Genomic DNA, 27737 nt, shown 5'->3' with positions numbered 1-27737 from the left:
ATAAAATTAATAATAATACTTCTTTATGAACATTTTAATTTATTTTTCTAAAAATTTTAATATTAAAATTATAAAAATGTTAACAAAATTAAATGACTTCCGCATTTAAATTATTGAGAAAATAGAGATTATATATATATATATATAATCTCTATTATATATATATATATATATATATATATATATATATATATATATATATATATATATATATATTAATATAAATAATTTTATCAATAATATTACAATAATTAAGTAAAATCTATAAATAAAGAATCAAATTAATAAGGAAAAAAGTAGGGTTTAAACAAATTAATAAAAAATTACAATTTATAAAGTTTATATGCATTTATACAATACTTTCCAACTTTCTAATTTTTAATACCTAATTGCATATTTTCTGCAAAATCTTCTTCCAAATTTTTCTGTGGTTGCCACATTACATCATTTAGTTTTTTAGCACGATCTTCCAATATACTATATGCGAAATGATTGAGGAGGATACCTTTAGGAATAGCGATTCCTTGAAAACGATAAATAATTTCGTCATCGTCTGACATTAACTTATGAACGGCAGCAACAGTACAACGTCCTATTATATTTGTATTACTTATCATAGGACCTTTACTAATATCTATATGATCTCCTATTCTATAAAGAGTAATTTTATTATCAATACTATGAGCAGCAATATCAGGTATTTGTCTAAATTTAAACGGATTTTCATGAAACATTTCTTTGGCAATATTTTCTGTTGTTTCTAGTCTTTCTACAGGTAACCCACTATTTATCAGTTTTACAAATAAAGCAGACATTGCTTTTAACTCTGCTTCCGATGGTTTCCAATCATGTAAATCAATAAATACATCATGTACAAAACTCCCAGACTTTATTACAGGTGTTGGAAAACTGTGTAAATGTACTGTTATGTCATCTTTAAAAGCAGTATCTGCTATAGCACCCAGAATAAAAGAACAAGTTCGCCAAAAAGCATAATTCACTGTACTTATCTTTGGAGTCAACATGCTCAAAAGTTCTAAGTTGCAATTAGATGTCAAAGGTTTATGCATATCCCATGGATTTCCATCAACTAATGCTAAAGCAGATACATTAGTAATACCTTCAGAAATATGTTTCGCGCAATCATGAGGAGTTGAGATATCTTTATTCATAACTAAAACAACTTCTTCTATTGGTGATTGATATTTAACTTCAATTTTTTCTATTCTACCAATAGCAGCTCGTTGAATTTTTTTCTGTTCATCGAAGAGCTCATTTCTTCTTTTCTTTGCTTCTGTTTTTGATAATATACTCACATATCTTGAAGATATATGTGATTGCAACTTCAAATTATTTAAACACAAGCTTCCACATCTACAAAAAATCATATAATAAAACTTATAAATTCACAATTTTTTAATATATTACTAATTACTATTGAAAATATCTATAAAGAAATTAGAAGATTGTTTTGCCCATAAAAACCTTTTACTACTATGGTATATTTAAAATATTACACAAACCTTTGAAACATTTTTGAAAATTTTGAAAGGTTAAATGAATGTTTTCATTTGAATGAATCTTCTTATTTTAAGTATTTTTTCTTATGTCGGAATGTAATAATTTATTTTTTATGCCATGAATAGAATATTAGATAATTTCATAAATTATTACTTTAGTACTTATTTATAGATTTTGTCGTAAATCGCTAAGCATTTAATTCATTTCCTCAGTACGCCTTATTTAATTATTTGCAATAGTTATAGATATAAGAAATCTTAGTTACAATATCAAACATAGACTACAATTTCAACCTTGCATTTGCAAAGTCAGATGGCGCTATGAGTACATCAGAATATTGATGTAAATATCAGGGCGCGATTGAATATTACATTAAAATTATATTTTTAATAAATAAACAGCATATCGATAAGTAACGTGTATTTAATAATAATTCATACATCATTCAAATAAAATAAAGAATTCGATAAATTATTACGCCACCTAACGTTTAAAATATAGAATTAAAATTGTGGGCAGATTTTTTAAAAACTGGAAGGTTCTGAAAAGAGTCAATAAGAGAAGTAAGAGGTTATGGACGCCTGATTCACGTGTTCAGCTTCGAGAATATTGTAAATACTTAGTAAGTTTAATTACATTTTATGTACATAATCAATAATACAAGATTATTTTATGACAGATATACAACAGAAGAAAAGAATCCATATATCTTCTATATAAGTTTTGTTAAAGTCTAAATACAATTTCAGTTGGTATCTATTAACGAACTAAACAAGTTAGTGTGAAATTATTCTATAATAAACAATTGAATTCAATAAATTTATTGTTATAAAAATTGGTCGTTTTTAGTTAAATGGGGCGAAAAGCGAAATTCGATAAGACAGTTATACCTAGTGGTAAAGGTAAAAAGACGAAAAAGCAAGGAGATCCAGTATTTCCTGGATTGGCAGGTATATTAAATTAATTTATTTTAGTTACAGATTTAAGTATTAATTTATTTTTATAATTAACATAAAAAGTTATTGTATATGCTATATATTACAGTGAAAAATGAAAGCACATTAAGCCATCGTCAAAAACAAAGAGTTAAAAAAAGATTATTAAAGAAACAAAAATTAAAAGAAAATGCACAAAATATTAAAAAATTTAAAGATATACAGAATAGTATACAAAGTAAAGGAGATATAAAGAAAAATGTAGTTAATGCTATTAAAAATAATATTACTGAAGATATAAACAGTAGCATGGAAATTAATGAAGAAAATACAGTGTCTAGTAAAAATGATGAAGTACAAAACAAGCTAAAAAGGAAAATAAAAACAAAACTTTTACCTAAACCTACAAAAGAAAACAATACAGAGTTTGATGAATTAACAAATAATAATACAGAAATTGATATTGATAATAAGCAATACGATAGAAATAAGAAAACACAAAGTAAGAAATCTAAGAAAATTAAAAGCACATCATTGAAAAATATTGTGAAAGCAACAACTATTAATACAGAATCTAGTTTAGAAGAAAGTAGTGATATGGAAATAAATAATAAAAATGAATTATTAATTATATCTAATAAAGAACAGAATAAAAAAATAAACAAAACTAAAGATAAGACATTAGTTCATGCTATGAAAACAAAAAATGATTATACAGATTCAAGAAAAGAGAAAAATAATGAGAAAAATAATTACAAAAATAAAAAATTTGATAAAAATAATGAAGTACAAAGTAAGAAATTAAAAAACACAAATAAATTATTGACTGATGATTTGGAAGAAGAAACTGATGATATGGAATTTAGTGAAGATGAAGAAACTGGAAACATGAATTTTGATGAAAAAGATGATTTATTACCTATAGAAAAGGCAAATAAAAAGTTAAGAAAAAAACAAGAAAAAGAAGAGTAAGTAAACAAATTATTATAACAGATTCATTTGTAAATAATTACAATGTTATTAAAAAAAGAAATTATAGAATAAAGTCAAAATGCAGACACATTACAACAAGTAAAATTATAATTAATAAATCATAAGATGCGTATGTTATAATTAAGAATATATAACTTATTGTATGGTTTATAATTCATCATATATATTAGTATAAAAAGTTAATCACATTTCTATAGGTAAAATATACTTAAATATTTGAATCTAATAGGGAACTTGCAGAAGCAGAAATGAAAGAAATGGCAACCCAACAAAATATGTTTTCATTTCCAATGGAAAAAGAACTTGCAAATGTTACAGACTTAAAAGAAATACAACAACGTATACGAGATGTTATTATGGTGTTATCAAATTTTAAAAAATTACGAGAAGAAAATAGGTATATTTGCTAATATGTTTCTTTTTATGTGTGTCATGATTATTGTAAAGAAAATAACTACTGTTATATTGCATTTTAGATCACGCTCAGAGTATTTAAATTTGCTTCAACATGATCTGTGCACATATTATAGTTATAATAATTTTCTTTTGGAAAAATTAATGCAGATATTTTCATTGGATGAATTACTTGAATTCTTAGAAGCAAGCGAAGTACAAAGGCCTATGACCATTCGTACAAATACACTAAAAACTCGGCGTCGTGACTTAGCAGAAGTAAGTTCATAAAAAATAATAAATATTTATAATTTTAGTATTTTAATTATTTTATTATTACTTATTATTTATAACAATTTTTTTACTTCCTTAGGCATTAATCAACAGAGGTGTTAATCTAGATCCTATAGGAAAATGGACAAAAGTTGGATTAGTAGTGTATTCATCACAAGTACCAATGGGTGCAACTCCAGAATATTTAGCAGGATATTATATTATTCAAGGTGCATCAAGTTTTCTTCCTGTTATGGCATTAGATCCTAAGGAAAATGAAAGAATTCTAGATATGTGTGCAGCACCAGGAGGAAAATCCTCTCATATTGCTGCACTTATGAAAAATACTGGTATTCTCTTGTCTAATGATATAAATCAAGACAGGATAAAAGCTATTGTTGGTAATTTTCATCGACTTGGCATTGCCAATTCTATTATTTGCAGTTATGATGGAAGAAAATTATCTTCTGTAAGTATAATACACACACACACACACACACACACACACACACACTAAAGCTTGTTATCAATATGTTACTTTTGCATGATAAAATGTATTATTTATGCATAATTAATTAAATTATATATTTCTAGATTATTAAAGGATTTGATAGAGTATTATTGGATGCTCCATGCACTGGCACTGGTGTTGTTGCAAAAGATCCTAGTGTAAAAACTAATAAAGATGAAATAGATGTACAACGCTGTTGTACTTTACAAAGAGAGTTATTACTAGCGGCTATAGATTGTGTAAATGCTAGATCCGAGTCAGGTGGTATTATAGTTTATTCAACATGTTCAGTTCTTCCAGAAGAAAATGAGTGGATTATTGATTTTGCTTTGAAGAAACGTGATGTCAAATTAGTACCTACTGGTTTAGAATTTGGTGCTGACGGTTTTACGAATTATAGACAATATAGATTTCATCCTTCTCTTAAATTGTCTAAACGGTTTTATCCACATGCGCACAACATGGATGGATTTTTTGTAGCAAAACTTAAAAAATTTTCTAATATTATTTCTAAAGAAGAACAAATAAAGGAAACATTGGAGTGAAAATTATATAAACAATTTAACATTCTTTCCAATTAAAAATATTACTACAATATATATTTAAGATCTAACATTACTTCATTAATTTTTAATATTGATATTAAAATATTAATATAATATAAATTTAAATTAATTTACATAAAAATGTAAATGATTTTATAATGTTTATATCGTGCCTTAAGAAAATAGATACTTTTAAATATATATATGGATATATTATATATATTTTACATAACATTGAAGAAATAAATTATACAACTTGTTTATAAAATTGCAATTAAAAGATCAGTTCTCAAAAAATGTATTATTGATACATAATTAAAAGTATTTTTGTTTATCAAATTACAACTACAAACAAAAATGAATATTATTTGTTAAAATATACATTTTCTAAATTTTTTGAACACTGGAGATTCAGTGGAAAAATATACTTTTTAATTGTTTGTCACAAAGTCTTTTTACTTCATCTGTAATAGATATCAAGAAATTAACAATTTTGAAAATATAAAAAGAATAAATATTTTCTTAGAGTATATAGATATTTTCTTAGAGAATATAAATATTTTCTTGAAGTATATAGGATAATTTATAACAAAACAAAATTGAGTCTGTGCACATTTAAAAAAATGTACATACCATCGATCTCTAGAATACTGGCACTCTTTTGCTGTATTACAACAAAAAATTCTCTCAAATTCGATAATTTTCCAATAACCCAATAATCACTTATAGTTTTAATAATGATCTCACCAGCTTCTTTTAATCTGAATAACAAAAAAGTATGATAACCTCATAATGTCAATTCATAATTTAGAAAATTACTAAGATATAACTAAGGATATAAAATTCTTACCTATTAGTATCGTTATATATATCAGTAATGATTCTTAATACTTCAGGAGTAGTTAACACATTAGAACACCTTCTATTATCTAAATGTATTGTACTTTTGTAAGCAAGATTAAGTTTATTAAAATATAAATATTTTGTAGATGATTCTGGTGTCACTATAACATGTTTTGCACATTGTTCAGCCACACAACTAACTAATGTAGTTAATTGTGGGCCAAGAAAACTATCTAAACTCTTAAAAAAGTCTATTAACAGATTTGTTTTACCTGAAAAAGTTTATATATAAATATATATATTTATATATATAATTACACCGTTACTTTATTATATATATATATAAGTGATAATATTATATATTATATATAATATATATATAATATATTTAAATAATTTAATAAATATTTTCTTTTAAACATGTTATCTCGACAATAGTTCGTTGCAACTTCTGAATAATCATAATATTTAATTACCCTGGTATATAACATAAGGAATTATATTCTCGATTAACTTACTGTCAACAAAGAGACATATTGTAGCACTTAACGCACGATACACAACTAAATATAAAGATACAGGTTTGGTTGAATAATTAATGAAAACTGTGGGAGATTTTCCTATTAAACTTGGTTCATTGATACTGGAAGGTCCAATAATAAACCTGTTGATATAAATGCAGATAATAATGTTTTGTAATACATAATAAAAGATTTATACATACTTTCCATAATGGGAACTTGTGAATGGTGATGGAGAATTTCGAGGCATTGATCCTCCGTGTAATTCTTTTTCAAGATGAGCTGGTAATAATGTGCTTACTAAATAATTATATACTACTTGCATATCTTCTGGTTCTAATCCACTCCTAAATATATATTAGAAACCATCTGATTTGTATCGTATTTATAATATAAAACTATTAAAGCATTAAAACTATTTACCATACAACCTGATCATTGTAAAGAAATGCTGTATATTTGACTTGAGAAAACATTGCTTCTACAAGATTCATAAAGCATTGTACTTGTAAAAATGTGATTTTGTCAAGAGGTAAGAATTGCAAACCTTGAAAAACATCCAAAATATCACTGTTATTTAATTTTAATGATAGCAGGTACTAAAACAAATATGTATAGATAAATCCTTGTAACAATGTAAGATTGTAAACATTTGTTATAAATTATATTAATGTACAATATATTGCTATATTTAATACATAAACTATTACTTACTCTTGAAAAGAAATGCTCAAGTTTATGTTTTAATAGAGTTATGGAACCACAATCAGGATCATTGATTATCGTTTCAAAGGAACCCATAAATAATCGAAACATAACATAAGTTTGTTTTAATATAGCTTGACAAACACTACTCGAGACTTCATCATTTTGATATTCCATATATTTGTTACCATCCTTTTCTCTACAGACGTATGGTATACCAACAATCTGTGATAGAAATATAAAATATAGCCTTTATTTTACATTATTCATACTTATAATGTTATTTCACAATATCTTACCATTACCATCCAAAAATCTGGTTCTGGTTGATAATAAATTTGACGAGTTTTATGTGTATGACAATAATCACAAGGTTGTCCAGGATTAAAAGATCTAATTTATTAAATAACAATAGGAATAAAAGTAATCTAAATTAAATCATTTTCATAATAACATAATAAATAAAACATGATTATACATACTCTGTGAATTTAATAATTGCTTCACTAAGACCTATATTTTTAATTTGTACATCTAATTCTTTTTCTGGGTAATAATAAAGTATTTTTTTCTCCTCCTACATGAATATGAAAACACTTACAAAAATGATAAAGGTTATGTTTATGTAAATTTACTGTTTAATCTATATAATTCCTTTTTAAACAAATTTACAGTATTATAATTTGAATAATATGAAATATTCTTAATATTCCTAATTATATTAAGATACTCACTTCGCCTTCTTTTTTTGCATATGTGCCATTGAAGATATAAAAGTGCTCCAAAGTAATTTCAGGTTTTGATGTCATTTCGATTAATAGTTAATAATTACAATAATATTAAGAAAATCTGAACACAGATCTGACAAATGTATATACACAACTTTCATATGATTATTTATTTGACATATTAGTCAATAGCTGAAGTAAACATTGTGAATAAATAGATAGTTTGGTGTAAATATTAATAAGCACTCTGTTTTAATCAATCTTCTATCATGTAGCCATGCTTCAGTCGAACGATTTAAACCAATGAAAACAAAAAGGTCTATCGATAAATCGATACATAGTCTAAGAATATATTTTAAGTCGAGTTTCCAATCTTTTTAATCGCTGTTTTTCCGTGATGTATTTCAATTTTTGAAAATGACGAATAATATATAAATTAATATATATTCGTATATATTGAAGTGCCATTTACTGCATATCATATAAATTGTTAATAAAAATTTTTTTCTAAACTAATTTATAGAAAAATAATGATATAACAATAGTAAATATTTATTACATATCAAAATTAAAAAACATTGTTTCGACATTTAATGAGGATATATGTATGTATTTACATACATGAAAAAGAACAAAACTTATTGATATATTATATTTACCAATTACATTCATATATCATAATTTTTATATATATGTATATATCATAACAGTAAAATGATATACATATTATCCTTTTCTCTTTTAAAGAATAAGCAAACTTATTATGTATATTGAATTATTTTGAAAATTAAGTTTATCAGTAATGAGCCCTTTGTTTTATTTAAAACTATGGAAGTTACATTAAATTTCATGTAAATAATTTTAAAGAGCATAAAGTTTAAGGACGACAACGTTCCAAAAAGCGTGGATATAAGCACACTTCCCGAATATGATACCTATTTAGTAGCCAACAAAGAAATCGTTCCAGACCTAACCCATATCCTCCATGTGGACATGAACCATATTTTCTCTAAAATCAGTAACGAATTTTAAGTATATGGTTATAAATAAAGTAATCATATTACTATTTTATTTGGCTATTATTTACCTGATCCGTATACCAATAGTATGGTGAAGGATTTATATTAGCCCGAGTATATCCTTCCATCAATTCTTTATAGTCCCAAATACGCATTGAACCACCGACTATTTCACCTACACTTGGTAAAAGAACATCTACAGACTCTGTAAGTTGCTTGTCTTCTGGACAACGTTGCATATAGAAAGATTTAATTTCCATAGGAAAGCGGCAAAGCATAATAGGCTCATTAATCATGTCTGTCATTTTCCTTTCTGGCATTTCTGGGATATCCTGAAAGATATCATTTAAAATATAATATTCATGTTTCTAATGAAATTATCAAAACGCAAAATTTTATTATACTTCTCCAAATTCGTAAAAAGTTCCATCTTCTTTTGTTATATTATTAACTTTTAAAAATTCAATAGCATCGCTATAGTTCATTCGCTTAAATGGTTTTTTAGGCGTTTTAAATTCTGGATTTAATTCTTTAACCAGATAACCAAGGGGAGATTGTAATACACGCTCCACTACATCACAGATCAAATCTTCTACTCGATCGAGCAGGTCATCGAATGTTATAAAAGGACATTCGGCTTCAACATGTGTATACCTACAAGTTTGAACTTCATTTTAAAGTATTATTCGTATATCTATTTATATAAAAAATAAATATATCATTATCTTTACTCAGCAAGATGTCTTCTTGTCTTTGATTGTTCTGCTCTGTATGACTGAGCAATACAATAAACATCTCCCATTGCTGGAATACATGTTTCAAGATAAAGTTGAGAACTTTGAGTTAAATATGCTTCTTCTCTGAAAAAAATATTCTATTTTGATTTATCTTCTATATGCAAAGTTATCTAAAAATTTCTTTATATTTGTTATATTGATTTACCCAAAATAGTCTAATTTAAATAAAGTTGAACCACCTTCTACTTGAGTTTGTACCAATGTAGGAGGCGTTACTTCATAATAACCTCTTGCTTTATAGTGATCTCTAAAAGCTTGCATTAATACAGATCTCATCATTAGAACACGTGCTGTCTATACAAAAAATATATTAATAGAAAATTAATAATACAACCTAAAATTATCGTTGTTACATACATTTTCACCGCGAATCATGATATGTCTATTATCTAATTGTACATCAGGAAGAGCTTCTTCATTTAAAATGGAATCAGCACCTCCAGGTGGAGCTTCTCCAATCAATTTCCAATAATCAACGCACAATTCATGTCCACCAGGTGCCTATAAATTATGAATGTTAACATTTACATCTTTAATTTTGAATAGAATTAATTAATAAATTTATGCTTAACATCAATTAAAAATATATAGTAAATATATAAAAGTATATATGAAAGTCATACACTTTTTCCTTCAGGAACACATTTTAAAGTTCCAAATAATTCTACTGAAGCTTCAGTAGAAAGTGTTAATGCATCATAAGTTTGACACAGTTTATCATTTAATACGCATTGTAAGAAACCTGTTCCATCTCTTAGTGTAATGAACATAAGAGCTTTTCCTATAAACGAACAATTTGATTAATGATTTAATAAAATTACATTATATAAATAATTTTTTCATACCTTGGCGTCTCAATCTATGTATCCATCCAAATATTTTAATTCTTTTGTCTCTATAATCTAAAGCTTTATTTATTTTAATTCTTGTTGCATCTGGGAAACTCTTATCTTCTTCAATGACAATTTCTTTAGCTTCCTGTAAATTTTTTAATCTTTTTTCTTCATCTTCTTGTAGTTTTGCTTGCTTTTCCTCATTCTTATATTGCTCTCTTGTCCAAATCTTCTGAATTTTCTTTAATTGAGATTTACTAGCTGGTTCATATCTCTTTTCACTATCTCGTGAATCTTGGTAGATCAATGGGAAAGGCTCTTTACCAGCATGTCTCATTGCTTGTAAAATCGTCTTAAAAGGATTTTGTTCTGTGCCATCTCCATTTTCATCACTACCATTTTTTTCCGATGTATAAATTTCACCTAGAAAAACACAAAGTTTGTAAATAAAGGAAATAATACATAATTACACAAATTTATTTTTAATTATTATAGTTTGAAGTATTTTTATTATAAGATTTATTATAAGATTTTATTATAAGATTATTATGAAAGGAGCAGCTCTATTTGTTAATACATATCTGCTTGATAGCAATTTATAATGTTTTACAAAATTGCATCATACTACTAAACACGGTATTTTATCTTTTTTTTCTATATTATAACCTATCATATACGTACCTAAAGTTAAGTTCGACAATTTCGGCAATGTTTTATCGGGCATGATAAATATATTAATTCTGGGATCTTCTATAAAAGATTTAAAAAATAATTTTGTTGTAATTTAATGAATTAAAACAATATGTAAATGTATAAGAATACATATACTACATAAAAAATCTGTTAATCTGCCGTTTTAACAGTAAGGTGTATATATATGCAAATTAAATAAAAAAAAACTTAACGGTGTTAATCACGTCTATATTTTTGTAACGATATTAATGTACCTTCTAATACTTCTATCTTCGAATAATTATATATATCGCGGATTCAGACGCAGTATTCACTTTCCGGATCAATCTTCTTATTTCAATGGTTTCGATGGCGCTAGTATAGTGCCATCTTGGGACAAAATCAGGTGGTAGTCAATTTTACCTATAATATCGATTGTAAATAGATTCGTTATGCAAAAACATTTTAATCATTCACCATTGAATATTTTATAATAGTTAATTCATATTTTGAAATAAGTAACTATTTCTTCCAATATCGTTTCCATTGTTGCAGATTATTGCTTAATAATAGATTAAAACTAATCAAATATTTATTCAATATGTTTATACGCGTAATCACTTGCTGATAATAAGAAATCAATCGAATCGTAATAATAATTTATTCTGTTTCATTTATGTGGTAGCAGGACAGCCATGATGGTCGTGACATAAAACATGAATCACTGACATAAATATATGCTTTTTCTAAATGTGTACCATATATTCAATTAACTATTAAAGCGTATTTATTATTTACGTTATATAGTATTATAATATTTTAATATATAAATAATTTAATAATCACTTTATAAAACTATAAAACTTCCATCGTATTGTAAAATTGTAAGAACAAATAATTCTAATACAAAATGTTTACAAAATTCATTCATATACACAAAAATCCTTAAGTCTTTTCATCGATTTTATTGTTTCGAATAATTATAATAAAAAATGTTCCAAAAGTATAAAAATCAAATCAAAAAATCACGTTGATATTATATCTCATATCCAATATATTAACCTTTTCATTTTTTTCGCGTAACGTGCACATTTTCGAGCGTAAAATGCTTTTCCGCATAAGATTGCGATAGACGTTCCGGGTGCGTATAAATAAGTAGATTTGGTTGTTCGTTTGGAAGGGCCAGTAAACGCCTTCCAAACATCTATTTTTGCTGGGAACAGGAAGAGATGAGAAAACCATCTTTCTTTTCTTATTCCCTTTTCCTCAGATGAGGCAAACATAATGTAGATATTTACCTACTAGTAAATATGTACGTATATCGTATATACATATGTTGCATTTTTTATGTACATGTTTTTGTCTGCAAATTTATATCATGCATATATAGGTATGATAATCATTTATAATAGAGTACATCCTCTCTTTCTTTCTTAGCAAATTTTTGAATGTGTAAAATAAATGTAGATATATTTAATAGATATTTATATTATTGTATATGACTATGCTACTAAAGATATAATATACCTGTTATACATACAGATATAGAATAAAATGGATACTAAAAATATTCCTATATATATACACATGTACACATTCCTTTACGTGTAAATCTTCTCCTTCATCTTTTTCTTCGTGCCTTTCGTCGATCAAACGCGCATGCCTATTCGCGTTACCACTCCAAGTTGTACATCGCTGTAAATACGAAGCCGAGACGACGTTGCCTACTGAAAATAATCACGAGAGAGAAGGGACGCGATGCAAAGCCATGTCTTCGTTCGTCGCACATCGCGACGCCACAAAAGCGATCAACGGGCGTCGGCATCCCCGTAACAGCGATCTCCTTTGATCCTGTTTTTCACATAAAGGCTATTCTTTTAAAATTATCAATAGATATATAAATAAGCAACATGTTGCGAAAATTTTTTCTATGTCGAGAGTGAATCGACAGATTTATTAATATTAACTGTGATTCCATCGTGATTTTTGATTCTGGTTACAAAAGAAGTTCTCTAGAAGAAAAGTAAAACATTTTTAGGCGTGGCAGATTCATGGTGCATCAGAGTAATTTCAAAAATAACATTCGAACATATTCGTGAACATTTGTAATCGTATTTTACGTTTCTAAGACAAGATGCGATATTCAGGATATTTAAATTGTTACTATTTTTGATAATAAAAAGACTGTTTTACGTAACTATGAGCGATAAACATCCCACGAGGAGGAATTGGATGGAACAAAGAGCTTGTAAACGATCCGATCAACATTAAGAGCCAGCTTTGAAATTCGACTAGTTGATTAAACATTGGAAAGAGTCAAAAGGCAGTGGTGAGATTATACCGAAGGCACCTTTCGGATGTCGGTGATGATTCGCAGATTCATACTGTTCCATACACACATTGCCAGGGTAAACAGTGTCCGAATAAACCAGATTCTAAACTGATTATAATCATTCGGCACGCGATCGTTTCTTCGGTTTTGCCAAATATAATTGAGAGAATCGATAAAACTTTGTGAGTCGGAGAAGATTTTGCCAAAAATCGTTGTTGATTCATGGATCGATGGTACTGACCTCGGATTTCAACGTATGTACGTATATATGTTATCAACTTGAAATCTTGTCGCTTGGGCAAAAATGGCGAAAAACGGTAGACCCGTAGTCGAAGAATGTAATATTCAAGATTTCGATAAAAGAGCGCGAAAGCATAACAGAATCAATAAGAACAAGGAAAAATTCGAGGAAACAAATTTACCGTGTCCACCACCCGATCCTTGGATGTCTCCGAAATACTCACAACCTGTTCATAGTTCATCCGTAGAACCATCGCAAGAAGAAGACGACATTATCGCTTACTTAGCGAGTATTCGTACATCACCACCGTGCGATAGTCGTAACTCTGATTGTTTATCAAGAAATTCAGCGACGTCGACGATGGCCGTGGCGAATCTCTATACGGAGGAATCCTTCGAGCAACTGGACAGGATCTACGAAATGGCGGAGCAAATACTGGAACTCCGCGATCGTAGCTCGAAACTATTCAAACGTGTTAGAGAGTTAGAAAGAATAAAGGTATTGAGAACGGCGGATTTGCGTGCGGAGAAAGCAATTTTGGCTAATAAGGACATAAGTAGTGATTTACCAGATGAGGATGCTGGTTTTGCTGAATCTTTATTGGACGCAATAATATCGAGCAGTCGAGATTCTCAATTTCAAAGACGAAATCCGAGATCACCGGCTTTTTCGAGACAAAGAAGTCGATCGCTTGCCATGTCTGAACAATCCTTACCACGATCACCGAATCTAGGTAATCGTTCGGCACTTGGTATAGAGAAAACTATCTTCAGGAATGAAACTTCTGGTGTACCGAAAGTTTCTAAATGGACCAGAGTAAAGGCTGCTTTTAAGTGGGAGAGAGCCTGTCCCAATGATATGACAGATTCAAACATCGAACAAATATCAACGACACCGAGCACACCGACTACGAAGTATCTTCGAATTCCAGATATTACATCTGGAAATTGGTCCTGTACAGGAGAACTCTCGGGACCCTCCACGCCACTCGGCCGACCCTCCTCAGCTTTTTCTTCCAACGAAGATGTATTCGATCGTAAGATTTAAAATTTTGAAAGTTTACTTTTATGAGAGCAATTTAATTTGCAAACTCAAAAAATAAATTTTTCTTAGATATTTTGTAAGTCTTCGAGATTTTTTCAAATTAAACATTTATTTTTAATAAGAAATTAATATAAGATTTCTTTTGAATATTTTTTTAATATCTTCTAAATTGTCATTTTTTTTTTAAATATATTATTTGTTCTATCTTATAGGTCAACGAAAATACATATCTGACTCTGCTGATCAACGAATGTCCCGAGCGAAAGAAGTTCCGAAAAAAAACGAATCTAACAAATCGTCCGAAGATGACGTTACCGTAACTATCAATGACGACACGGTACAGCATGCGAGGGAAATATGTGAGGTAAAAGATCTTTTGCCAAATTACGTGTGGAATTTGATATCATGTACATATGTGTACGTAACACTTAACCTACATATAGAAGAACCAAACGATCAAGGTCTGCTTCATGCAGGTGCATCGTTAAATGTCTTGACGAATTTATGGAGTGAGTCATTAACAACGCGTTTATCTATTATATATATATATATATATGTATATATATATATATATACGTGTATATACAATGAATCCGGAAAATATATGTATGTACGCTCTTTGAAATTGAATAAATCCTTTTCATATAACCAAATGCTTTTAAAATTGTTAACGCGTCTAGAGAAATTAATTAACTATTTAAAAATACTTCATCGTTTTGAAAAAAAAACAATTATTAATTTTTAAAGATTGTACGAGTAGTTTATACATTACCGTAAATACTTGAAAAAATCCAATATGAAAATTTTGTACAAATATTGATAATAAAGAAATTCTTTTTCATTCGAAAAAATTCCAAGCGTTTGCCAATAAATATTCATAAATTTCGTAAAATTTCATGTACGCAGAATTTTTCTCTTCCGAGACGGAATCGGTCCACGAGCTTGTCGATTTAAAAATACATCGGACAAGCACGCGTGGGGTACGCCCGCATCTTCTGAATACGTTGAACTGACATCGATCGTACTCTTGGCCGTTAACGATTCAACTTGTTTATCGAACATTATTGAGTAAACGCATATTTCTTAATGATACATAGGATATTTGCAAGATCATTGGCAAATCTCCAGGATATCGTGTTTACCTTATAAATACGATTTTAATTCTAAAATTGCACCAAATGCAAATATCGCGAGAACGCCAAGTTATAATCTATTTTATTGTTACTAACGGAAAAGCAGAAGTAACGATTTATTTTCAGTATATGCGTGATCAACCTTACCAATACTTCAATAAAATTTCAATATTTCATCAGGCATATTTAAATTTTTGTACGTTTAAATTCTAATTTAATTTTTTCGATTTTCATAGACTAATCAAGAAAAACCATTAATTCGAATTGCGACGGAGAGCACTCCTGAATTGCAAGTCAATATATCTGATTTGAAATCTTCATCGAGTTCTGATAAAGATACAGAACCTACGCTTAAAAATCTAACACCAACTTTAACTATCACAATACCATCTAGCGAAGAGGAATTCAGAAACATTACTTCGCCAGAATCTACTTCACCACTTCCTTCTAGCACGCTTGACTCCGGTCAAAATTCACCGCATCAAGGAAAAGCTCGTCAAAGTGGCCAGAGTTTGACGGAATTTAAACAACAGGTATAGTAAACAAAATAGAAAATGTAAAGATATACGATTGTCTTTTAAAATTATGTTATTTTTTTATCAATCTTACAGCGATCCATTGTGGAAGAATCGGCTTCAAAAATCCAGAGAATGGATTCTAAGTGGAACAAAGTTAGACGAGCTTTTCTATCCAATACTGCTTTCAGTGTCCCACCAAGTCCAGTGAGAGTAATAGCTAGACAATCTTTTCTTCAGGATGGTAATATTTATTTTTATTCAATTATTAATAAATATTACAAGTTTTTCATTCTTTGTCTTATTATATTTATATCGACACGATTTTATAATAGCATATTACGTTATCGTTTATTATTTTAATTTTTTAAGTGCAGCTATACAATCATCTAAATATTTAGAGAATGCTTGCATCTCTAAAGTGTGTTCTTTCGTTGCTTCGTTCATCGCTTCTTTATGACATTTCAAAATATTCTTCTGAAGTCTTTTCACTTCGTTAAATTTCATCCGTGTTTCTCTCATCGTTTGCTCTAAAATCTTTTCAGCTTCTTCCGTATATTTCAAAAAACATTTTTTAGAGATCGGAGATGAGTTGTCGTAATAGCACAAATGTATCAGAGCAGCTGCTTTTTCAATACATTGAAAAGTCTCATTTTGTAGTTCTTCTAAAATCGATTCAATTTGTCTGACACCAGGCATTAGGTCATAATATAAAGCAATAAACGTGTTTCTTGCGCGATCCTTGAATCGAAGGACTGCTATTCGTGTATCAGATGCGAAGGCAGGATCTAATTGCATCAATTGTTGAAGTCTTCGGTCCAAACACTCTGAGATACTTTTTACCCATTGACATGCATCAGTTTTATCCACACTTATCTCTTTCTTCAAAGATTCAATAATTGCTTGTTTTTCTTTGTTAACAAACTTAGTTATGCTTTCGATCTGGTTTTTCATGCGTTTACACGAGTCATTACATTCCGAGGCTATTGTTTTGCTATTACTCTGAAAGGTTGAAAAAATAAAAGCATATACCTGTATCTAAGTGTGTGCAAGAGAGTTAGTCTTACTTCACTCAAAGCATTTGATTTTTGATAACACAAATGAAAGAGAGTTTTCTTCGGACATCGTATGGGAGTCTCTGCATTCTGCCTACATGTGTCATATGGTTTTGATTGATCTTTTATATTACACTCCGATTTACTATTCTCGTTAGAAACTAATCTTTTGCCGATAAACTTCATGTAATACAAATACGGTGGGAGTTTTGATGCATCATAAAGAATTCGACCTGTTGTGGAAACGTAAAATTTATACGGCAGCATGCCAAAATAATATGATCAGGTTAATCCACTTTGTAAAACAAATGGTATACGCAAGTAAATGTCTAACTATCGACGATGCATCGGCATGAATAACAAATTATATGATAGTAGTGTAATAATATTATTATATGCACATATAAAAGTATGTTATATGCAACGATTAAACAATTTAACATATATTATATTTTAGAATCAGGAACACCTAGAGCTCGTAGTTGCAGTGGCAGTGTAGAGGATTTATCCAAGAACTCCTTCATGTCAAACACTCAACTGGAAACTCGACGAGATTATCAAGCATTGCGCGAAAAACTTGGAGCTGAGTTTCATCAAAAACTAATAGAATGGGAACGTTTAAAGAGATCTACGGGAGGCAGTACGAAAAGCACTCGAGATGCATTTACTCCCAGCAATGGTATAATATTTACATACTTTAACAAAAAATAATTAATCACTAAGTAGACATACCATTTTGTTGAAAATTTTATAAATATGTATACAATTTTGAAATTTGTTTTTTTTTTTATTTAAGGAACAACACCAAGTAGTCCTCACGAGAGTTTGCTTTTGGCGGAAGAAAGATTAGCTCCAGAATTCAAGAAGAAACTTCAAGAGTGGAAACGATCGAAAAAAGGACGAAGAGCAAGTGCTTCCACAGAATCTCAACGAGTTAATCGACGACGTTTAACGGATTGGCAGCTTTGGCTGTATCCTTCAAAACCGGAAATAAAAGCTCAGGAAGTGATGGGTCCTCGTCGTAGCTGTGGAAGCGTTGGAAGTACCGGTAGCATTGGAAGCGATAGCAGACTTCACTTATGTGAGGATTTTGTAAAAAGAATGGAAGCTTGGAAAAAACTTAGCGAGGTATCAAGAAGGCCACCATCTACTCGATTAGGTTTCACCTCTGGTATCGTGGATGAGACAGAATTTCTTGCTTTGGACAGAATTCTTTCACTTTTCGAAAACCTCGAACAGGAAACTCAACAGGATAGTGATTGGTTTAAAAAAAAATCAAAGTAATTGTCAAATGTTTCGTTACATTTGATAAATTTCAGAATTCTTTTAAGAATAATTATGAAATTTTTTTGTCTAGTTTGACCGAAAAGTCGCAAAATTTAAAATCTGGTAATGAAATTTTAATCCGGACATCAGTTGGCTCTTATCGCTTCGAAGGAATATCTCAAGAATTTACCAGAAAATTATATGATTGGGAAAAGTCTCGTGGCATATCCCCGAGATCTTCAACATTTCGTTTATTAGATCCAGCTTATGCGTCTCTTAAAGAAACGGTGAACGATTCAACGACGACTGATGACACAACTCCAGCAGGTTGAACTTAATTCTATTTTTTTAAAGAACATTAAATTAATTCTGCATTTTTCGTTGCTTGATTATAGATGAAGAGGAAGTCTTCCTTAGTGGTATCAAAAGATCTAAATCGGTTGGAAGTGTTGTCGAAGCTAGTGAACGTATGCAAGTATTTGTTCGTCGCTCTGCTAGTTTATGTTCGTTGAACTATTTGACTGAAAAATTGAAAGGAACAAATCTTATGGCTGATTCCCCAGCACTTGGTAAATAATCCCAATTAAGTTCAATATTCGTTATTTACAGCAGTAAAAATTTATGATAATGATTTCAAATTTTATAGTAGATTCAGAGAGAAGGCCAGATACCTCGGAAGATGGGATCATTGACGATTTTGAACCAGAGGCTGTGATAGTCGATATCGAAGACGTCATCGAAGAAACGGCTAGTCCCTTGAGAAGAATTCAGCCTCATCAGACTCCAGTTTACTCTGTAGCAGCCAGCGAAACGACTAGTATAGCTGTACCTCTTGGTATGGTGACGTCTAGTCATGAACCATCTCCAGCGATTTTGATGGAAGTCGAAGATGATCCGGATAGAGAATATTGGGAATCAAGAAGCTGGAATTTGAGGGCAAATTTTTCGAGTCGGAATTCTTCTGTTCCAGGCAATTGGCTTCCATTATGGGACGAGAAGACACATTTTTCAGCATATGATAAGACTAACCCAGAGTTTGAAGAAGATCGACATCGAAGATCAAATCATTGCTACCAACATGTTTCCGATCAAAAAACGTGGCCGACTGTTGGCTGGAATAAAACAATTAAGTATCCATCTGATCGCTCCTTCGAATTAATTCAGAATGAACGATTGTTTGATAATAACGAGGAAGAATTTAATTGCATGAATTTGAAAAGGTAAGAGAAAAGCGTAAAGAAAAGAGATCCCGGAATATAAATATATATTTTTACATTAACACATTGCGTACGGCGCTCTGCGCGCTCAACGTGCTCCCAAGACCCGCACATTTTTGAACGCTCTAGAAGCATACTTGACAAGCAATAGGATGCGTATATACACATTTTTAATTTGCATTTGATATTATATTTACATAAATTATTCTTAATTATAACTTAAATTTTCCACGCCAAGGCTTCATCTGGCGACAGGTTCTGATGAGGAATATAAACGGTTTAAAATTTTTTATCAGATAATTGTAAACAAGTTCTATTTTGTAGAGTCTATCACTATTTTCATTCATTTTCATGTTATCGTTAAAATGTAAATATCTTATAACCTGTTCAAACCTGTTCCTACACATTAATTTTAAAAAGATAAGTATATACTAGCTATACTGAATGATTATTTTTGCATTTTTGGAATGTCAACATTTAGTTATTTCGCTAATCATTTGTCATAAGAATGCGCAAAGCTTCATTACCCTGGTAACGTAACAAAAACATTTGTCTCTGGTTGCTTATGTCATCGATTCAGTCGAAAAAACATGAAAACGAGATATCTCGTGATCCGTACGCAATGTGTTAATAATTCCTTCTTTGGATTGGAATTGTTATTACGTTTTTGAAACTGGCATCACTTTTACATTCTCGCAGATTTTATATTTTGATTCCAGTGATATACTAGGTATTCGTTTTGGTGGCAACAAAGATGATAATACGAACAAAATTTGGATGATGACTAATGAATGTATTGGTAGGTATATATTTACCGTTAAAATAAAGAAATAATATAATACGTATTATTATTATAATATCTTTTTTAGAAGATACACTTGTGCATAATGTGTCCAAATGCGAGGATATTCCGACTACAACTACGGAAACTAGAGCTATGGAAGAAATGGAGGAACCAATGGTACATTTTATATATATCATTACTTCGTCTTTTAATTCTAAGAATATTTTTATTTATTTTTTCTTCGGTTTCACATATAAGAAAAATTATCGAGAATCTTATGATATTGAACAATTTTGTTTAAAAATCTTCCGAGAAGATAAGTTTTATCATAACACGATCGAAATTAGCGTCCTGTCGGTACAACCAGGAGTTGCCGTACGAGAATAACGAGGAACAAAGGAGCGAAAAGAAGGAGCTGAAAAAAGACGAGGATAAAAACGACGTTGACGACAAAAACGATGACAAGAAAGAAATCCCTGATAGAAACAAGAACGACAGGGTCTTAAACTTCTCTTATCATCATCAATCTGGAGCTGTACACATTGTCGATAATATAGGAAACTTATCGAGAAGTTCTACTGTATCTTCGAAGTCTGGATCGGGTAGGAATATAAATGTAAAATAAATCAATTTTTAACGCTTAATCCATTATTATTTATTATTTATTGTATATAATTAATATAAATTTAATCATATACATTAAATATACGATATGTATAATAAATATTTCCTTTCTTTTATGTATAAAGACTTCTTTTGGAATAATGATGTTGATGCAAGTGAAATCTCAAAGAAAGAAAAAAATATTGAAGATGAGTTCTGTAAAGATAAAAAAATATTTCCATTACGTCAATACACTGATGTTAATGCTATGAAATGCTCTCACGATTTTTCTTCCTCCAGTATTATTGAAAACAAACATGACAACAGTAAAGAAATTCGAAACACAGAAATTTCGAAGGAAGAAGAGATTGCGAGGGAAAACATATCACTCGTAAAAGAAATTGAAACAATCAGAAAAACAGAAGAGAAACAATACCGTTCCTTCGAGAGGATTTCAACGCCGTTTAAGAACGGTAATCTGGAATATCGTGAGCCAACTATTAGAACGACGCCATTAACTGTATTGACTCATGGCGGAGCACGTTGCGTTGAAAGGATCATCATCAACGAAGAAACTCTAAAGAAGATAGTCGTTCCTACGGCGAGTAGCGACAGTGCGAGCAACTCGTCAAGATCGAAGAAGGATGAAACTTTGAATATTTTCAATAATTATTCAAACTTGGATGGAGCTTGTAACGACAACAATAAGCTTCCTCTTGAACTTGACTCTCACGTTGTAAATCAAAATGTGAATAACGGCGTACGAGCGAAACAGAAAGCAGAATCTACTTCTCGAAACGTTTTCATTAAGACCAAACGTATGATATTTTCAACTTTTCGTCGTGCTTCTCATGAAAGAGATATCGACGAGTCCAATTCAAATCGAGTGGAAAGACCAAAAAGCAAGAGTAAGAGTAAATCGAGATCGGCATCGCCGAGAACTTCGCGACATGAGACAGTGCCTCGTACGCCTCTATCTCTTCCATGGATCCTTCGATCTTCTTCGAAAGAGCCGGAAAAAAAAAAATATCACAGGCGTACATGTTCAGGGGAAGACCGTGTTGTTCAGAACAATAAAATAATAACTGAAAAAGAAGGAAAGAAAATTAGTATCGAAAATGTGGAAATTAGCTCAAGTACGCGTGACGAAGAAATTAATAAAGAGATCGCATATGCTGAAGAAAAAAAAGTAATAGAGAAGAAAGATGAGGAAAATAAAAAAGTTTATAGAAATCCTATTGATGACGGGTACGAAGAAATTATAGTTCGAGAGACTGAACAGGATCATCGTTTATCTGGTACTTTAATAAATTCTGAATTGTTTAGTTTATACCACACACATATTTACATAGAATTTAATTAAAAATTTAATTCTTCTAGTCGTACCAATTTTCGGAATACAGGAAGAAGATGAAACAGAGCGTTCCATGATAACTGAGGATAAATTGCCTTCAGATCTTGTACACAAATTACGGATCCTTTCAAATGCGGCGGCGAAAAGAGACGGTAGAATTGGTAGTTGTATTGCTACAACGACAACAGAGTCACGGAGTTCGAGAATACAACGGGCAAAAGAAGGCTTTCTATCGCGTCGTGGTGGTCCCTTATGTCAGTCCATGCTAGAGCCTTTGACACCCGTAACTTCAAATCAAAAGGATAATCCACTTTCCATGGACGATCATAAAGATTTGACTTTGAACATCGAAAATATAAATTGTGAAGATACAAATCAGGATCTTACAGTTGAGTAAGTGGCTGACAATAAATTTAAAAATCGATATTATATTATGAATCAATTGCGACATTCGTATTTTTACTATAATTTCTAACGAATGTAAAACTTATTTTAGATGTCCGATTCAACCGTCATCCGTTTCACAATCAGCAACCTTTTCTCAGAATTCGAATTCCAAGTCTGATTTGGTAAAATCTGCGAGCGCAGGAATGATAAACGTCGATCCGGATACTTTTGGTCGGCTTGCTAGTAGTAATCGTGGATGTGAATCCTTACCACGAACGATATCGAAGCGACAAGATTCTGATGGACCCTTAGCAAGAATAGTCAATAAATTAAGGATTTCAAAATTGATGCGAGGGAAGGACAATGAAGACGGAAATATGAGTACGATCTCCACGTTGTGTCGGCAAAGTTTACTTATTGACGTTCGCCCCGATCTCGAGGAAAGCCATGAAAACGAAAATCGGTCGGACGAAGACGAGAATGAAAATAGCAAGGAATATCGGTAATGCTAAAGTGATAAAAAGAAGAATTGAGATTTATGATTGACGATGTTTAACGGTTTAATCCTATTCCGTAAATTACAATTAATTATTTTATCAAATAGAAATGAATAATGCGAAGAGCTAAGTATATCTATTCATTTTCATAATCTACTATTTTCATACATTAATGATGCTTAAGGAAGAGAAATTTAAATAATAAATGACACGAAATATTTTATTAGTCTAGATTTTATTTTAAGAGTGTACTGATATATTGAAAATATCTTCTTAAATATCAATTTATTCATATTTGATAATTAATAATCAATCCTTTCGTCACTGAATGGATTCATGTCCATCATCTTACGATGAAAATCATAAAAAAAATTGAAAATACAACTCCGATCCATGAGAGACGACGAAACGAACGCGTGCACAATACAATTACGCATCCGAGATTGTGAATGTTCTAAACAGAGTTTACAAAGCAGTAGAGTAAAAATAGAAAGGAAAAAACAGAAAGAGAGAGAAAGAGAGAGGGAGTGATCATTAGCTTGAGTAAACACACGCGTAGGACGATGCCGAGTTCGAGTGCTCGCTGGTGCAACGGGCGGTAAACAAGAATGGCGGCTGAAGAGGGATCGGGTCCTTCCGAGCCGGTGTTCGATTAAATGGGATTAATGTCCCTGGGGCAGTTTCGAGTGGCGAGATACGCGCGTGTCACGCGCAACCGGCTTTGCCGCGTGTTCCCTCTCCCCTTTCTCTTCCTCCCACTCTGCACCTTTTTCGTCCATTCTTCTCACCCTTGGGTTGCTTCGTCAACCCCCACTTTCCCATCAATTTGACTTCCCTTACTCCTTGATCATTAGATTCTTCTTCGCGTTTTCGAGTCTGTCGCCGTACTAACGTTCCACCATTTTCCAAGCAAGAAAGACGGAAGACAATTAAATGCGTAACTAAATAATAGTGTATAATAGGAAAAGAATGTTTCTCCTGTGTTAAGGTTCTTCGGTCGAGTAAAGCGAATATCATTAATTTTCTGATTAATGAACAAATCACTCGATCAAGGATGTTAAATTTTGTTCACACGTGTAATACGCCAATTGTATGCTCCCGTGACATCGGAACTCCAATTGTCTTGAACATTATGGAAAGTATTTTATTTCACTACACTATATTTTTTTTGCTCCAATAACGGTTCAAAATATTTATTATTAATTAAATGTCTTTTAAATGTAACATTTTTGAATGCTATTTAACTAGATAAATACTTCATGAGAATTATTTTAAATAATCAGAAAACTTCATTTTTATAAAAAATTTCTTTAATTAATCCTTTCGAAAAGAAAGTAAATATTTTTTCTCAAATAAAACATTTCTAGTCTCGCATTATTTTTTTTTCCGATAATACTGATCTTGCAATTCTACATTCTTTTTTTTTATTTTGTTCATTTAGATATTCGACGTAGTGGATATTTTCATATTTTTGTGAAAGAAGAAAAACTTATTTTTAAACAATATTTATCAAGCGACTTCCTTAATATAAAGAATGTTTTAGTATCCTGAAAGAATAGAAGGATAATTCTGAAAAGAGAAGAGTATCTCTAAGAAGTAACAAATAGAAAATATAATAAAAAGAGAAAGAAAGAACCTAGAATCAAAATCAGGATCTTTTACCGATTTATGAGCTTAAAGAGTCGGACGCGTAGAATCATGGAGGCATTGCACAAAGGCGGTCGTGTTTTTGGTTGCATTCGGTGGGATCGACCTCTCATCTACCTGCGTTTTATAATCCGGAAGTATTCGCGCGAACACGCATCGAAAGTCAAAACTAAATGGGACTGCTGTCATATTGACAAAGCATAAAAGAAGTTTACACGGAAGAATTCCGATTTTGATTTCGATCTCCTTTAGTAGCTTTTCCTTTTATTCAATAGACTTTCCGTTGTAAGGATCACCTTATTGCGTAGGCGCGTTAGGAGATTAAAAGAACGACATTGCAAATTCTCACGTTGAGCTTTGAATTGGAAGTTTTTGTGTAAAAGTTTTACAACAATATTGTGTATTGTATTATTTTCCAAGGAAGCTGGTAAATTTTTTTATATAATAACAGCGTAATAAAATATTTAACGGAGTATTTAGTACTTAAATGTTAAAGTAAACATTTTTTAGGAAAAGAGTATACTCGAGCTAAGTGCGAAATATGGTAAGTCGTAAAAGAAAAGCAAATATAATTTGATAATAGTACGAGAGAATTGAAAAGTTAGCTTTTCAAGTATCCTTCTTTTAAGAAAGCAATCGGATGTAGTTTATACGACCTAAATAATTCTAAATAAAAACAGAATAATTCTAAATATAGCTAAACATATTTGATCATCTTCACTTTATTATAGTATTCTTGGAAGTTTTAGTGGCATTGTTCGCCATCATTGAAAGATTTTTCGACTGAAAAAAAGGAGAAAAAGAAATAATTAAGAAAGGTAGGAGATAAAAAAATGTAAATATTTCCAGCGAACAATTAATTATTTAAGGATGTAAGGAGCTTCATCACGATATCGCTTTGCAAAAAAGAACGGTAGTTGCTCGTCCAAGCAAGTGACCAGATCGCCAATGTCAAAATACTTCCATCGATAGAGGGTGGTTTAGCGAGAATAAGAGAGAAAGAGAAGAGACGAAAAGGATTGGAGTGAGAAGGACGAGAGGACAAACGACGCCGCATCGTTGTCTGATCGTGGAGATTGCTTTATTTGAGAAGCGGTTTAAGTTAAGCACGCTGCACGAGTAGCCCTAAACTCTCCGCAAATACCTAACGTCGTCTCGTCTCGAAGGAGGAGACCGCATTAAGGCGTAACGCATTAAGCATCGGAATAATGTAATCTTGTGGTTGGAATCAAGCGATAAATATAATCGGTCCGTTGAAATTTGTCGGTAGCGCGCATTCAGCCGAATCCCTATCTCCATCACTGCACCTGTGTGTGTGTTCTCTCTTCCTCTTTCTTATTCACCTCTTTAGGAACGCCGGATGTATCTGGTTTTATCGGATGAAGTCGATCAAAAATTTTGATCTCACTTTGCGATATCCGTCTTGCATTTTTAATTCTACACGATAGGAGATTTTTCTTTTCTGTTATCGTCAAGAAAAGTCTTTCGAAGATCAATTCGAAGAAGAGGAAATATAATGGTCCTCACAAAAGAAATCGCAAAAACGAGTTATGAACTCATGATCACAAATAGTGATTTAAAATAAAATTTTTCAATTTTCTAATTTTCTAGTTCAAAATAGTTCCCATTCGATTTCAGCTCAGGTCGCACAAAATTTCATTTCACAGTAAACAAGAGCAGACAAATCTATAAAGGAAAGAAATGAAGAAAAAAATAAAATGTAAAGAGGAGTCGAGCGAAACGATGCGCATCCACTTATACGTTCGGCCGAGTATTACAAAGCGACCGATTCGGTGCACATATAAATCAGTCGACTTCCAACGAGGACGTACAACAAGCCGCTATTCTCTCGCGCGACAAACTCGCGCAGGAGTTGCAGAATATCTTTCTCTTTCTCTCTCTTCCCTCTCTCTCTCCTCTCTCTCTCTCTCTTTTCCCTTTCTCTTTCCCTCTCTCTATCTCTCTCTTTTTTTCTCTCCTGTGGGGTAAGATCGATCGTTCAATTTGAAGCTCACGGCTGTGGGATCGTTGCTAGGCAGGGTGGTCCGATATTCCTGTCGAATGTTTGACGGTCACATCGAATAGCCCGCTTTATCGGAATATCCACGTTTCAACCTTTGAAGTCAAGTGTAGACTTTCTACGAAAGATCTTTTTGCGATCAGTTGCTTGTTCTTTAACAATGAAAGTATGTATAGATTTTCCTAAAATTAGTTATAATTTCTTGCGAAAACTTGCCTCGTAAATACTCATAAATTATTTACAATATAATTCTGATTATCTAAAGATAATTATTGGATATTCTTGTATCGGAGATATTATAATTTACTTCTTACTTTAAAAATTCTTTCAAAAAAAGAAAAGAACAGCGGTAG

At 30.8% G+C, this 27737-nt stretch overlaps 5 protein-coding genes across 12 annotated transcripts; 2 read left to right on the top strand and 3 right to left on the bottom strand.

Moving 5' to 3' along the window:
* Window positions 1-323: 323 nt before the first annotated feature.
* LOC124427298 (39S ribosomal protein L39, mitochondrial) lies at window positions 324-1794 on the bottom strand. The gene is made up of 2 exons (XM_046970041.1): window positions 1524-1794; window positions 324-1374 (listed from the first exon to the last, which is right to left on the bottom strand). Exons 1-2 carry the CDS (start codon window positions 1532-1534, stop codon window positions 372-374), a joined length of 1014 nt encoding a protein of 337 aa, XP_046825997.1. The 5' UTR covers window positions 1535-1794; the 3' UTR covers window positions 324-371.
* Window positions 1795-1893: 99 nt separating this feature from the next.
* On the top strand, window positions 1894-5174 carry LOC124427285 (25S rRNA (cytosine-C(5))-methyltransferase nop2). 4 transcript variants are annotated; one of them, XM_046970011.1, is made up of 8 exons: window positions 1894-2084; window positions 2201-2296; window positions 2371-2471; window positions 2566-3424; window positions 3679-3846; window positions 3926-4121; window positions 4216-4584; window positions 4710-5174. In XM_046970011.1, exons 3-8 carry the CDS (start codon window positions 2375-2377, stop codon window positions 5169-5171), a joined length of 2151 nt encoding a protein of 716 aa, XP_046825967.1. In that variant the 5' UTR covers window positions 1894-2084; window positions 2201-2296; window positions 2371-2374; the 3' UTR covers window positions 5172-5174. The 4 variants fall into 4 exon arrangements, with proteins under 4 accessions (XP_046825967.1, XP_046825959.1, XP_046825976.1 ...); XM_046970003.1 differs by having other exon boundaries at window positions 1894-2132; XM_046970020.1 differs by lacking the exon at window positions 2201-2296 and having other exon boundaries at window positions 1894-2143.
* A 187-nt stretch (window positions 5175-5361) lies between these two features.
* On the bottom strand, window positions 5362-8370 carry LOC124422685 (vacuolar fusion protein CCZ1 homolog). 2 transcript variants are annotated; one of them, XM_046959494.1, is made up of 10 exons: window positions 7975-8370; window positions 7723-7836; window positions 7540-7633; window positions 7250-7465; window positions 6959-7134; window positions 6739-6882; window positions 6533-6678; window positions 6022-6286; window positions 5805-5932; window positions 5362-5635 (listed from the first exon to the last, which is right to left on the bottom strand). In XM_046959494.1, the coding sequence occupies exons 3-10, from the start codon at window positions 7546-7548 to the stop codon at window positions 5583-5585; spliced, it is 1137 nt and encodes a 378-aa protein (XP_046815450.1). In that variant the 5' UTR covers window positions 7549-7633; window positions 7723-7836; window positions 7975-8370; the 3' UTR covers window positions 5362-5582. The 2 variants fall into 2 exon arrangements, with proteins under 2 accessions (XP_046815450.1, XP_046815440.1); XM_046959484.1 differs by having other exon boundaries at window positions 7723-7817.
* Window positions 8371-8760: 390 nt separating this feature from the next.
* On the bottom strand, window positions 8761-11725 carry LOC124424008 (asparagine--tRNA ligase, cytoplasmic). 2 transcript variants are annotated; one of them, XM_046962448.1, is made up of 10 exons: window positions 11565-11725; window positions 11299-11367; window positions 10630-11040; window positions 10408-10565; window positions 10142-10285; window positions 9930-10078; window positions 9719-9847; window positions 9392-9641; window positions 9056-9319; window positions 8761-8977 (listed from the first exon to the last, which is right to left on the bottom strand). In XM_046962448.1, the coding sequence occupies exons 2-10, from the start codon at window positions 11339-11341 to the stop codon at window positions 8846-8848; spliced, it is 1680 nt and encodes a 559-aa protein (XP_046818404.1). In that variant the 5' UTR covers window positions 11342-11367; window positions 11565-11725; the 3' UTR covers window positions 8761-8845. The 2 variants fall into 2 exon arrangements, with proteins under 2 accessions (XP_046818404.1, XP_046818413.1); XM_046962457.1 differs by lacking the exon at window positions 11299-11367 and having other exon boundaries at window positions 11565-11679.
* Window positions 11726-12881: 1156 nt separating this feature from the next.
* LOC124423987 lies at window positions 12882-23940 on the top strand. Of its 3 annotated transcripts, none has more exons than XM_046962440.1 (15): window positions 12882-14898; window positions 15119-15270; window positions 16276-16572; window positions 16651-16798; window positions 18067-18288; window positions 18406-18889; window positions 18967-19202; window positions 19271-19444; window positions 19525-20095; window positions 20812-20891; window positions 20962-21053; window positions 21193-21478; window positions 21626-22777; window positions 22860-23226; window positions 23330-23940. In XM_046962440.1, exons 1-15 carry the CDS (start codon window positions 13926-13928, stop codon window positions 23724-23726), a joined length of 5631 nt encoding a protein of 1876 aa, XP_046818396.1. In that variant the 5' UTR covers window positions 12882-13925; the 3' UTR covers window positions 23727-23940. The 3 variants fall into 3 exon arrangements, with proteins under 3 accessions (XP_046818396.1, XP_046818385.1, XP_046818401.1); XM_046962429.1 differs by having other exon boundaries at window positions 12883-14898; window positions 19522-20095; XM_046962445.1 differs by having other exon boundaries at window positions 12884-14898; window positions 19522-20095; window positions 21244-21478.
* Window positions 23941-27737: the final 3797 nt, after the last annotated feature.

This window comes from Vespa crabro, chromosome 1, assembly GCF_910589235.1.
Source record: "Vespa crabro chromosome 1, iyVesCrab1.2, whole genome shotgun sequence".
Lineage (NCBI taxonomy): Eukaryota > Metazoa > Arthropoda > Insecta > Hymenoptera > Vespidae > Vespa > Vespa crabro.
This window is presented reverse-complemented; position numbering and strand designations above follow the sequence as displayed.

Bases quoted from the DNA above. Each gene is read 5' to 3' on its own strand.
- LOC124427285 (XM_046970011.1), top strand. From the start codon at position 2,375: ATGGGGCGAAAAGCGAAATTCGATAAGACAGTTATACCTAGTGGTAAA. The intron at 4,122-4,215 runs GTAAGTTCATAA...TTACTTCCTTAG, and splicing joins GGCGTCGTGACTTAGCAGAA to GCATTAATCAACAGAGGTGT. The intron at 4,585-4,709 runs GTAAGTATAATA...ATATATTTCTAG, and splicing joins ATGGAAGAAAATTATCTTCT to ATTATTAAAGGATTTGATAG.
- LOC124424008 (XM_046962448.1), bottom strand. From the start codon at position 11,341: ATGCCCGATAAAACATTGCCGAAATTGTCGAACTTAACTTTAG. The intron at 10,079-10,141 runs GTATGTAACAAC...TTTTTTGTATAG, and splicing joins TCATGATTCGCGGTGAAAAT to ACAGCACGTGTTCTAATGAT. The intron at 8,978-9,055 runs GTAAATAATAGC...TACTGATTTTAG, and splicing joins ACTATTGGTATACGGATCAG to AGAAAATATGGTTCATGTCC.
- LOC124423987 (XM_046962429.1), top strand. From the start codon at position 13,926: ATGGCGAAAAACGGTAGACCCGTAGTCGAAGAATGTAATATTCAAGAT. The intron at 15,271-16,275 runs GTAAAAGATCTT...CGATTTTCATAG, and splicing joins ATGCGAGGGAAATATGTGAG to ACTAATCAAGAAAAACCATT. The intron at 19,445-19,521 runs GTAAATAATCCC...CAAATTTTATAG, and splicing joins GGCTGATTCCCCAGCACTTG to TAGATTCAGAGAGAAGGCCA.
- LOC124422685 (XM_046959484.1), bottom strand. From the start codon at position 8,049: ATGACATCAAAACCTGAAATTACTTTGGAGCACTTTTATATCTTCAAT. The intron at 7,818-7,974 runs GTGAGTATCTTA...ATATTCATGTAG, and splicing joins ATGCAAAAAAAGAAGGCGAA to GAGGAGAAAAAAATACTTTA. The intron at 5,933-6,021 runs GTAAGAATTTTA...TTTGTTATTCAG, and splicing joins ATATATAACGATACTAATAG to ATTAAAAGAAGCTGGTGAGA.